Genomic DNA, 13,405 nt, shown 5'->3' with positions numbered 1-13,405 from the left:
TTAGAGCCTTCATTCTACATTCACACTTGTGCATACGAAGCACGTTCAAGAACACATTAAACGCAGGTTCTTGAACACACATTGAGCCTGTGATGATGAACAAGCAAGGAGGGCTTTCTTTTTTCTTCTTTTTCTACTGTTTACTAGCAAATGTGCAAATGTCATGAATGCCGCTCCAGGCTTCTTCTTTCCCACCTTTATTCCAATATATGAAAGACTTGATGCCAAAGAATTCCATCTGGACACAAACCATATTAATTTCTCCTTCATGATTAATTCTACAATGGTTGGCACTTCTTTGAATTTAAACGGACACCATCCGCATGTCACACCATCCGCATGTCACACCATCCGCATGTCACTACCAAATCCGAGTCCCTGATTGGCCAAAGTTCCACCTCGTTTAACTTTCATTGTGAGATTCCATTGATGCATCTTTTGTTCATAAAATGTGCATGAGACTTTTGAACGCAGAAGCCTGAAATGGGCATGTGTGTGCTTTTACGTGGCCTTTTCATTGGAAATGGCCACTTCAGCCCATGTTGCCAAGGGCAGTGTGCACATAGCCTCACAGTTCATCCTAAAGCTGGGCTCTTTTAAGAGAAAAACTGCACAATCTGCAAGTATGGACATCTGAAGGGGGATTTCAATCAATTTGAGTTGACAGAAATATCTTTTTGTTCTTATTTTTCAAAAGGTCCATTTTAACATGCATTTAAGTAATTATATTGACCAGAGATCTCATTAAAATATTAAAAATCCAAGTTCCAGATGACAGAAGTAACAGAAGTAGAACAAAATGCTGTTTCCTAAAAGAAATACTTCGATTGAATAATTTCATTTTTAATTGGGGAAAGCGTGGACAATGACAAAAAAATGTTTGTCTTTTATCTTGTAAGTCTAAATAAACCAAATGAAGTAAGTTTTATATATATATATGATTGTTCTCTTAGTAAAAAATAAAAGCATGGCTTTAGGTTAATTCTTTCTACAGGGATTTTTTAAGGTTTTCTCCCTCTAAGGTAAAAAACCTTTTTGTTTGAAAGAATTGATTTTTTTAAATGTAAAAACTGAGAAAATTTTTGATATTTTAATGAGATAGCCTGAAAGTAATTGTTTTGTCAACATGATTGGGTAGATACATGAAGTATTTTTCTTTAACTCCCAGGAAAACATTTTTAACATTACTAATGTACTTTCTTATTTAAAAAGAAAGGGACAAAAAAGTTTAAAACAAATAAACAATGCTTAAATAATAGTTGCCATAATTCGAAATATTAATACCTCCTAACCAGCAGATTCCGTATCAAGCATAGAAGGAACAGTAAAGATATTAAAAAACATAACAAAAGGTTTGTTGTTGGTCACAAACGTGTTTTTGGACCATTTCAAGAGGCTTAACTTGTTCAATTAACAGTTTTCAAAAGAATAACTGTCAAAAACAAAATTATTCTGTAGAGAATTTGGGTTCATTATTGCTACATAAGAGCGCAAAAATAGCAGCTTCTATTCAGATCATCTACTGTGTTTATTTAATGAAAGCACATCTTCATTTCCTCAGAGTAAATCTTTACATTGTCAGTGGCACATTTGAAGCTTCGAGGACTTCATTCAATGTTTGGATTTCAGTAAACAGCACTGCAGCTCTGTAGTAGCCCCATGCAGCCGATCCCAGTTCAGTATTGATGTTCTGTCACCCCTTGGGACCACTTATAGTGAGAAGAGACCGGAGTCAGCTCTTACTGAGAACCGAGGAGTGTTCACACATGCCATGTCGGAACTGAAACCAAACCATGGGTGTTATTGTTGCCTTACAGCACTTACAGATGAGAATTTCATTCATTTGTAAAGACCTTTCTGAATAAATACCAGTCATTTAATTTCAGAATAATGTTTAGATTAAATTACTTGCTTTAGAACAGAAAAATAAATGAATCCTTGAAAGTGTGGGATTGGGTTTGAAATGCGTATGGATTCCTGATAATCATCTGCCCCGCCCTCTTCCCCCGGTTTAAGAACTATGGTGTTCTTGAAGAGCTCGGTTAGTCAAAGGCTGACACCAGTGACAGATCTGGGATTGCGTCCTCCAAACATCATTGGTCAGCAAACTGGGGAGGGGGAGATTTACTGCAGTGTCTTTTCTTCTGCAGAGGGCAGGCAAAACATGCTACAGCACTACTACTGCCCACACCTCTCTGTGTGTCTATGTGTTTTTTCTTCTCCAACACATCTCCCCATCTCAGATCCATCTCTTTCTGCATCACCGACCAAACGGACCATTCTCACTCTGGTTTAAAAAAGTCGGGGCAGTTCCTCTGACTTTTCTCACTTTCCAGTTGCTGTTCCCCCACAAACCATGTCAAGGACTAAACAGCCACAAATTCTGCTTTTCTACGTGTTTAAGGAAATGAGCAAAGATCCCAATGAAAACATCTTTGATTGTTTTTTCTTTATCTCTCTGAGCGAGATTTCCTGTCTGCATCTTGTGAGAATATAAAGGCACAGAAAATAAAGTTCCTGTCTGAGTTAAGGATTATATAGCATAGGCTAACATACACTCTATATATAGCCTTGAATAGCTGGGAGGGTAAACTCACCTTTTGTTGCCAGGCATTCCAACACTCCAGAAGTCTGGTCTGCAAATGAGGCGAAGGAGATTTATCCAAGTGGGTGAGATGAAGAATCTGGCACACACACTCCCATTAATGGAGCTTCCTCTCAGTTGTCCATTTTGCACGTGTGGGTTCAATCACACATGCCTGACACACACCGCAGCCGTATTACAATACCACTTGCTCTGTGCACAGTATAGGTTTCCTCTCACTCCAAACAATCCATCTTCCGACCACAGGGTTATTCCTCTGGAGAGACTCAGACCTCAATCTGATTTCTGCTCCACCCCCCCGATGCTTTGAATGATTTATCCAGTAACCTGGCAGGAAAGAGCTGCAACAGTTCCCTGCTGCATCATTTACTTTGTGTGCTTTTGATACTATTTGATTTGACTGGTACCCCCTGTCTTGCAGGAACAACTCGACAGTTACAGCATTATTAGCTTAACCACAACCACAGTGCTGCCCACAAATACTGTCTCCACTTTGAACACGTCTTCAGCAATCCAGCTACTGGTAAGCTGCCTTAGCTTAGCTGGGGGCTAAACCAATCAGGTACCTAGAGGTCTGACCTATTAATCTGCGTAAGGGATAAAGGGCAAAGGAAGAAGTCTAGTGAGAAGCTATGCAAGCTACTTTCATGTAAATGGAGAAATGGGTTGCTTGGTTTAATGTAATCTTTTAAATATGAGGAAAAGAGAAATTTTAGTATTTTGTTGTTCAAGATCCACTCCAATCATCCTTTGATTTATGCTAAAAGCTTTCTCAGTGGTCTTTTGATTATGTTTATGCTGTATTTACACATACATATTTTCTTGGACACAGTTTCAGCAGTAGTTCATTAGACATTCACCTATAAGTTGTAGGCAGAACCCCACTTCCAATCACCCATGTGTGTACACACTCATCTTCTCCACATTCCAGACCAACCATCGGTGCAAAAACTGGTGAGCAATACTGACGCTGTCCAACCTCTGACGAGGAAAACAAAGAAATATTTGGATCTATTGTCTGCATGTGCATGCATCAGAATGGAGAGGAGCAAGGAGCTTGTGCCCTGCCAATTGTAGCTTCTACGTCACAAGCTTTTTGTCTAGTCTTGTTTCACCACAATTTGAACAAAGAAATACTTAAAAATCCAATTTTGAGCTTAGATTTCTTTATATATATATCTATCCTCTATCATCAGAAAAATGCTACAAGAACTTAGTAAAGTCACGATTTTCATCGGAATGGGTCCTTAATCATTTGCAAACTCAAGACACAATATGCTTTTAACTGTTAACTTTGTGCTTATATATTTGATGTGTAATTTGAAGTCGTGCCAGAAAGATAGGAATGGTAATACAACTTTCTGACAGCATTGATTTCGAGAGAAGTGTGAAATAAGTATGAATGCATTTAGATTTGACTTAGAATTTGAAATTCTTATCAAAAAGTTTGACTTAAGGTGCCAATTTTTTGAAAAAAATCATCTAAAAAGAAGCAGTTAATTTCTCCTTTGCACCATATGTGTCATATTTATATCGTCTTGATGTTTTGACAAAAAACATTTTTGTAAAATTGACTTAATTTATCACTACAACAAAACATTAAAGGTCCATCTTAATAGAATGAAAGATTGGGTCCAGCAGAGAATTTCTTTAGACTCAGTATGGTACGGACCAATAAGTTTATTCTTGATTTCATTCTGGACAAGTGGCAGACTATATTCCTAAGGGTTTTTAGAAGCAGAAATAGAATTTTGCTCTCTCAACCGCAGAGCCCGAATAAAGGAACAAACAAGGTCAGAGAAATGAGAAATGATGGAGTGCGGGCTCTGCAGCCTGACAGCTAATGTCGATTTCAAACAACAGAAAGAATATTTCAGTTCAAAAATTGCTCAGCTATAAGACTGTGGACATATTAAAAAGACAAAGTGAGCGTGCTTTCAAGTGAAATTCAATTAGGTACAGACCGTACAGAATTTAGTGATGATCAAAACAACACTATAAAGAGAGACACTTTTACTGAGCCATTGTGGTTTAAATTTACACTAACACATTTAACAACCACAGTGGGTCATTTCTGCTTTTCCATTAGTGTTGACATTTTAAAACGCCAGCCGATGGAGTTATTAACACATTAGTTGAGCTGTGCACGCACTAATGCACTTACTTTCAACAAAAAGTGTGATGTCACCAACAAACTAAGTGCTTTAAATCCATGTTTCCATTTACCTTTATCCTGCATCATAAAAAACACAGATAAATTATGGAGATATATTTTCGCCCGCGAGTGGCCAGGATAGGCTCCAGCAACCCTGTAACCCCAAAAGGGATAAAATGGATTAGAAGATGAATGAATGACTATAAAGTAGAGATAAAAACAGAAAATAAAACTAAACAGCATGTTTAGCCTTGGCAGGTTCACAAGCGGACGCAAAATTGCTTAATTACATGTATTACATTTAGAGCTTTTTCCTTTTCTTTATACATTTATGTGAAGTTTTACCTTAAATCTATTCCAAATTCTCTCTAATCTTGTAAAAATCAACTTAATTCATGTTCATAATCTAAAGAATGAACATTTATTTAACTATCTATCCACATTTTGGGTTTTCAGATGATCAAATCCAGAGGCAGAATAAGTTATATCCTTTCTAAAATACTGATGTAAAGATCAATACTGTAAAATGTCAACAACATCCAACAAACAGAAAACAGAAGACAGACTGAAACTTGCACTGGCACATGCATTGCTGCCCTCTAGTGGCCATTTCAATATTATCTGTGTTTGTTTGTAGTTTTTTGTGTGTCTTATTTTCCATTTTCTGCCATTTTAAGGTCACACTCAGCAAATAAACAGAAACATACGAATCATAAGAATGACCTCTTTAATGCAAAGGACAATGACTCCCAATATGAATAATTGTGATGATAAAAATCAAGGGGGAAGTTTGCTCATTTTTCGGACTCTTCTGCAAGATGAAAAAAAAAAAAGATTTCCTTGACAGTAACAATGTAAATAGTAAGCCAAAAACAAGTTTTATAAATTATGATGCTTCTGTTTAAACAATGGTCAAAATGTATTTTATTCTATAAAACAAATAAAAATAATGCTCATGTCAAATTTGAAATAATAATAAAAAAATAAAAGAAAATTAAATAAAATGTGTGGGTAAATCTTGTGTGGGAGATTTCCTTTGGTTAACAAAAGAGCAAAACAAAAACAAAAAAATCCAATGAACACACCCCTATCTTTTTGTATTAACCTGTCAGACCTGCCTTGCTTTTTTTTTTATTCTGCCCAGAGGATTTTTCCATTTAACCAGGTGCTAAGGTAACTGGATAGCTCTATTAAAGATTGTTGTTTCATTTTATTAAAATGCTTTGTTATATTTTTTTTGTGCCAGCTTAAAGATGTGTTTAACTTTCTTTCTGTGTGGTTATATAATAAGCTAGATATTTAAATACAAAATAAACAGTTAGCACAAATGTTTTAGTCCACTGCTTAGTCAGTGCCTGTTCCAACAAGTCCTCGGTTTGTGGTGCACTATTGTTGACTACCGTCGCTACAGACAAACATGCGTGAAATACTTATCGTCAACAGACGGAGAAGTGAAACCGGACTCTGCCTCTGTGGCATTTCCTCCTTTTTGCGCAGCAGCTCGCTAAACACGCCGAATTGAATTCTCTTCTTCTTTCTTGAATGAGTCGTGATGGACTAAAAACGGATCCACTGATATTTCAAACTTTCAGCACTTTTCAGAGCAGGTAATACATGTATTGGTTTATCGTGTTGGAGCGCGCATGCGCCCCCTTTTCAGTTGATTATTTTTGCAGATGTTAAGCGTTTAGCGGCTTTTCGCACCTCTTTTTTTTGTTTTGAAAGTTTAATTCTTTTCAATAAGAAACACGCTAAAGACGTTTAAATGTCCCACTTTGATCTGGAAACTTCCACTCCACACTTCTAAAGGGTTGTAGAGTATAACAGCGTTTTGGTACAACAAACTAAATGACAAGGTTTGATGTTTGGATTTGAACGCCTTCCTTAAAAAAAAAAAGAATAACTTTAGAAAGTAGACTACAAATTTCTCCGATGCTTTTCCCTCTCATCACTTACTTTATTCGTATTCCAATGATGACCTTAAAAAAGTTTCTTGATTGACATTCTAATTTTTTTTGTTTCATTTTAGGGTTTGAAACCATGACTGCCCCTCTTTCCTGTCTCTTGACATGCAGCCTTTTCATCTTCAACTTCATCGGCGGGCCGTATCCGTGCATGGCCTCTGCCAAAAAATCCACCTGCATCATCCAAGGTGGCAGGGCCGACTGCAGTCACCTCAGTCTGAGGGTGATCCCGTCAGATCTGCCCTCAAACATCTCCAGCCTGGATGTGTCTCACAACAAACTGGTGAAGGTGCCCGGGGATTCTCTTGGCCGATACAGAGGCCTCATCCACCTTAACGCGAGTTACAACAGCATCGCCAGGGTGGATGAAAGCTTATGCCAGAGTCTGCCTCTGCTGCAAACGCTGAACCTGGAGCACAATCAAGTGCATTTGTTGAAAAAAGAGGATCTGGGCCAATGCACCACCCTGACTTGGTTAAATATAGCTAATAACAGGCTGAAGCTGCAGGAAGAACCCTTCTCTGGTCTGCAGGTACATCTGCCTTTCATCGAAGTGTTTGATTCCGGGGGTATAACACATTACTAAAACCAAATGTACAAGTTAAAAAATTAAAAATGAAATATATAGCAAGTGTTTTTTGACACTTTTTACATATAAATCAAAATTTCTTATCTCATTTTTTCTAGAAATGAAGTCTAATTTAAATTACTTATGTACAAATGCTCACAATATATTTTTTCTGTCAAAGCAACTCTGACATAAATAGTATTTCAAATTATTCATGTAACCATTGAAACCATAAAAGAGGAACCTGATATTTGAACAGATTTCACAGTCTGCATCCTCCTGTCAGTACACAAACCCCTTTTGTTTGAGTCTTCTGGATCGCAAATGTACTTAAAATTGGTAAAACTGAAGCCTACTGAAGTAACTGAGTAACTGAGTAACTGTCAAATTTACGTCTGAATAAATAATTTTGGCCTCCTGTGTTATGGTCAGGTGACACTGTCCTGATAGCACTGGATGAGACACCCTGACATAGAACCAGGTGTCCACACCCAGATTCATATTTTTTCTAAAAGCTTAATGGAGCATCACATTGTAAAGACCAGTGAGCTGAGCTGTGGGTTCATGTGAGTTCAAAGCTCAGAGGATCTTTCCCGCCCGAAGTCACAGGAGCAGAGTTATACCAAACCTCATGGTTCTGATTAACACAAAATGTACTCTAACATGTTTGAGGTTTTGGATGTTTTCTTCATTTTAATCTTTATGATGTGTTTTTAATATTTTCTGAGATATTTCCAGAATGCAATTTTCTGTTTTTACTTCAACAGATACAGAGATTTTCAATTCTATTCAGTTCTATTGCACCTGTAAAATTTAAATTAACAAATGCTGACAGGTTAGTGAGCTAAAATGACTTCAAGTTATTCAAAATCTCCTTTAGTTACATTTATTTTTGGGTTAAACTTTTAATTTTCGGTTTAGTAATAAACAAAAAGACATAGAAGACAAGAAGCAAAATTAGCTTTTTTTTCTTTTCTTTTTTACTTATTATAATATTTAGACAGAATTGAAATCTGTCATAATGTGTTTGAATGAACCCATAGTAGGAAGTAATGGAAAGTCAGCAAAAATGATTCTTTAGATAATTCTTTCTACATTTTGCAGAACCTACAACATCTTGATGTGTCGAAGAACAAGCTGCAGTCGGCAAAGCTGGGCTCGCGACCTCAGCTGCCCAGCTTGCGGAGTCTCTGCCTGGGACAGAATGTTTTCACCTCTTTGAAGAGTGAGGACTTTTCTTACCTCAGTTCATCCCCGTCTCTGCAAGCTCTTAACTTGTCATACGTGTCTCTGAAAACAGTAAGTTTCAAGCCTGGAAACAGGAAGTGAAAAGAGGTTTTAAGAATATCACTTGCAGCATCTTGCCCTTTGGTTGTTTTGTTTCTCCTTTTTGTCTCATTGTTTTTTTGTTTTGTTTTTTAATTTTAGGTTGAGAGTAGATGCTTTCAGCCAATTTCAGGTCTGCGTACTTTAATCTTGGATGGGAGCGATATGAGCTCTCAGGCAATGTCCAAACTGCTGTCAGCGCTGTCAGCGACTGCCATAGACAGTCTGTCTCTGCAGAGGATGAAGCTGGTTGCACTCGGAAACCTGACATTTGCCGAACTGCAGAAAACAAATCTTACCTATTTGGATCTGTCTGCGAATGGAATGACCAATATCGAAGACGGCTCATTTCAGTGGCTTCCTAAACTCCAATCCCTAATTTTGTCAGACAACAACTTAAGGCGCTTGACCAGAGGAACATTTCAGGGACTTAAAACGTTGAAGAAACTGCAGCTGACGAGCGCGTTGACGAGCGCGTTGGGGAAAAAACATACATCTCCTGCTGTCATTGAAGATTACGCTTTCCAATCCTTAAACAACCTGAAAAGTTTGATGTTGGATCATACTGCCTTTTTAAAAATCACAGAGAAAACCTTTACCGGCCTGACAAGTCTCACAGAGCTAGATTTGAGTTGGAGCAGCTACACGCAGACCCCACAGAGAGGACTCACCAACAAGACCTTTGTCTCACTTAAAGATTCACCTCTCAAGAAGCTGAACTTGGCGGGAAACGCTCTGACTGAGCTCCAACCGGGGAGCTTCTCTGCTCTGAGCAGTCTTGTTGTTCTCATCCTTGATTTCAATTTTATCAAGCAGACTCTAACAGGCAGGGAGTTTGAAGGTCTTTCTCAGATACAGGAAATTCACCTGAGCAACAACATCCAATCCATTAACCTGACCTCCTCGTCATTTGTGAATGTATCTTGTGTCAGAGTCCTGACTTTGGGTAAGAGCCTTAAAGCAGAAGCCCTAAATAAGGATCCTTCTCCATTATGGCCCCTGACTAACCTCACTGTCCTGGATCTCAGCAACAACAACATTGCTAACATCAGGACGAACTTACTGAAGGGGCTTACGGACCTGAAGGTGCTGAAACTCCAACACAACAACCTAGCCCGGTTGTGGAAGATGGCTAACCTAGGTGGCCCTGTGTTGTTTTTGAAGGACACACACAAGTTAGAAACCCTGCAAATGGATTACAATGGATTGGATGAGATTCCAGTGGGGGCTCTTCAAGGTTTGACGTCACTTAGTGTGCTAACCCTCAGTAACAACCTCCTAAACAATCTCAAGAACCCAGTTTTTGATGATCTGAAGTCTCTTCGTGTGTTGACTTTAGCAAAGAACCTGATCACAAATGTTAGGCCGGAAGTGTTCCAGACTCCCATGAGCAACCTCAGCGTGCTTTGGATGGACAAAAACCCCTTTGACTGCACCTGTGAGGGTATCCTTTGGTTTGTGACCAGGTTGAACAACACTAATGGAACCAGTGTGCCCGGTCTGAAAGACAACTACAAATGCAACACTCCTTTAATGTATTTTAACCGCTCCATCATGGATTTTGACCCCATGTCGTGCAAAGATAAAACCCCATTTCAGGCTCTATACATGCTGAGCAGCACAGCAGTTTTAATCATGATGGTCAGCGCACTCCTGGTTCGCTTTCAAGGCTGGAGGATTCAGTTTTACTGGAACGTTTTGATCAATCGTACTTTAGGATTTAGTGACGCCACAGCGGAAGAGGCCAATGGCTTTGAGTATGATGCCTACATTATACATGCTGAGGAGGATGCTGGCTGGGTGACAAAACAAATGACCCCTTTGGAGTCTGCAAAATACAGGTTTTGTTGGGAGGAGCGAGATTCAATCCCAGGAATGTTCTATTTGGAATCTATTATGGAAAATATGAGAAAGTCCAGAAAAATTCTGTTTGTGGTGACAGAAAGTCTTCTCAAAGATCCTTGGTGTAGAAGGTATGTCAACCACACACACATACACACACTTTCTTTTTTTTAAATAACAGACTTAGATCTGGTTAAAGGTGATGTCAGCAACAATTTTATAAATAATTGCTTAATGGGGGAATGTAAGTTATTCAACACATTCTCTCTACCAAAGAATTTGGTCAGCCACCACTTGTGGACTTAAAAGATGAAAGAGGCTTGTAGTTTTTCATCATAAGTATACCTCAACTATGGGAGACAAATATGGTGAAATTTAAATAGTAACAAAAGTTTATCTCAATACTTTGTTTTACATCCTTTGTTGGGAATGACAGAGCTCTAATATTTTCTGCAAGTCTTTACAACATTTTCAGGCTCTGTAGCTTCTATTTTGGCCCACTCTTCCTTGTAGATCTTCTCTGGAGCAGTGCTGTTCTGGGGCTGTTGCTGAGCAACATGGACAACTATTCCCTCCAAATATTTTCATTGGGGTGAAGATCTGGAGACTGGCTAGGTCACTTCAGGACCTTGAAATGCATCTTACAAAGACACTCCTCTATTGCCCGAGTGATGTGTTTGTTTATTTTCATGCTGAAAAATGCAGCAATATTTCATCTTGGGTGCGCTTGCTGCTGAAAGAAACTTTTTACTCAAAATCCCCCCCATTTATTCTTTCCTTTACACAGATTAATCATGCTGGTCCCTTTGCAGAAAAACAGCCCCAGTGCATGATGCTACCAACCCCACCTTTCACACTAAGTATTCTCTTTGAATGCTACCAATTTTTTTCTCCTCTACACATGGCAAGTTCAGTTTGTAAGTGAGCAAAAATGTATCAATTATTTCATTAAATTTCACACAATGTGATTTCTTGGACCCCCCCCCCCCCTCCCCTTTCTGTCTCTCACAGTTGAAAGTACCTGTATCTTTTTCAGTGGGACAGCTTGCATAATTAGTGGCTGACTAAATACTTTTTTTTGCCTCCCCGTATATCAGAGATGTAGATCTGGACCCACATCTATGAGTAGGCCATGAGACTGAAACTTTTGGGCTTGTAAACAATATTAACTTTTTTTTTTACTTTTAGTATGTCACTGTCAGGTCAAACTGCATTGCTGTGCCACCCCTAGGTTTTGTAAAGTACTGCAGTCAGATTTTGTGACCCCAAAAGATATTCTTACGGGGGCCGAGTCTTAACTTGTTGATATTATCACAGGCAGGATTTGGATGGACTTGTGAAAACATATTTTTGAAAATATTGACAATGTGGCTTATTCACCTAAGACAGTAAGGAAAAAAGTACTGATTTCTTTTTCTTGGTGGCGTTGTCAAAGGGTTAAAACAAACATTATTTTTTATTCCTAAATCTTTTTCTTTCCTCATTCAGATTCAAGGTCCATCATGCCCTTCACCAGGTCATCGAAGCAAGCAGAGACTCAGTTGTTTTGGTCTTCTTGCAAGACGTCAACGACTACAAACTGTCCCGCTCACTATTCCTCCGCAGGGGCATGTTGCGTCCCCGTTGCATTCTTGAGTGGCCTGTTCAGAGGGAGAGAGTTCCTGCCTTTCATCAGAAGCTGCTTATTGCACTTGGCATGACAAATCGACTGCAAGACTGACTGTGCATCATGAAAGGTTTCATATTATTTTACATCATTACCATTGCTTCTGTTTAACTGATTTTCTCATGGAGTTACCTAGGAGGGTGTTTTGGTCTGTGTGTGAGTACTCTCCTAAAAAATGTGCAGCTTATTTAAAAAAAAGAATCTTATTTACATGTTTCTTATAGAAAGACATAAAATGCATCATAAATATTTCAACAAAATCATAATTTTGTTTGAGAAATACAAGCTCAATCTTCAGATTATTCATTTAAACATTGCGTGCATGTCTGTGTGTGAGTGATTGCATGTACTAAATAAACAGTTGGATATTTTGTATTTTGATACATTTTGTAATAAATGAATGTTGCTGGGTTTCTTTGCTTTGAAATTCTGTCCCTTTCTGTAATTCCTGAATTCAAACCATTAAAGTCAATTATACAATATTAAAGAAATTGTTGGAGGGTTGTAAATGAAGACATTACCAGTAAAGATTTGACTTTTTGCAGTGTAAAGTATTGTATTTCTCTATTCCCTATTGTTTTGTATTCATTGAGAAATGGAATTTCCTGAATAATTTTGAAAACAATCGAATGGACTTTATTAATCCTGGCTGAGAGTAAAGTTCTTGTATGACAAGCAACAAACAGTACGAAGAAAAAGCAGTAAAAAAAAGAAAGAGAGCAAAGTATTGCACATCAGCAGAAATCAAAATCCAATACAGATGTGTATGTGCACATTATTATCATGCAATACAGATGCACAAACTGTAATAACAGACACTTGTGGTAAAATGTTTTCATTGTGACAGTCCCATTTTCAGTATAGTTCTACAGATTACCAATACCTAAAGGTGAGTCTTGTACAGTCTAATAACAAACCGTAACAATGATCTCCTAAATCTCTTTGTGGCACTGGAGTTGCTGCTTCTGTACAGAGACATTTAGTGGATGTGATGGATTTACCATGATTGTTTGGAGTTTGTTCAATGCTATTTTGTTCTTCACCATTTCCAGTCTGTCCAGCCGATGTATAATTATTTGTTCTGTCTCAAGGATAATCTTGTTTGGATTCCTGGCATTAATGGTACATCAGGAGACTGCAGCACTGTACAATGCAGTGGCCACCACAGACTGACAGAACAGCGCAAGCATTTTGCTGCTTACAACAAATGATCTGAACTTTCTCAGGAAATGAAGCTCCCTCAGCCCTATTTTGGTGACACCATTGGTGTTAGATGCCC

The 13,405-nt window shown here is 38.2% G+C and overlaps 1 protein-coding gene across 2 annotated transcripts; it reads left to right on the top strand.

Moving 5' to 3' along the window:
- Positions 1–5,852: 5,852 nt before the first annotated feature.
- tlr3 (toll like receptor 3) lies at positions 5,853–12,617 on the top strand. Of its 2 annotated transcripts, none has more exons than XM_004066015.4 (5): positions 5,853–6,367; positions 6,790–7,256; positions 8,397–8,591; positions 8,721–10,591; positions 11,949–12,617. In XM_004066015.4, exons 2-5 carry the CDS (start codon positions 6,801–6,803, stop codon positions 12,178–12,180), a joined length of 2,754 nt encoding a protein of 917 aa, XP_004066063.2. In that variant the 5' UTR covers positions 5,853–6,367; positions 6,790–6,800; the 3' UTR covers positions 12,181–12,617. The 2 variants fall into 2 exon arrangements, with proteins under 2 accessions (XP_004066063.2, XP_011475331.2); XM_011477029.3 differs by lacking the exon at positions 5,853–6,367 and adding an exon at positions 6,383–6,672.
- The last annotated feature ends 788 nt before the right edge of the window (positions 12,618–13,405 follow it).

Source organism: Oryzias latipes, chromosome 1 (assembly GCF_002234675.1).
Source record: "Oryzias latipes chromosome 1, ASM223467v1".
Classification (NCBI taxonomy): domain Eukaryota; kingdom Metazoa; phylum Chordata; class Actinopteri; order Beloniformes; family Adrianichthyidae; genus Oryzias; species Oryzias latipes.
This window is presented reverse-complemented; position numbering and strand designations above follow the sequence as displayed.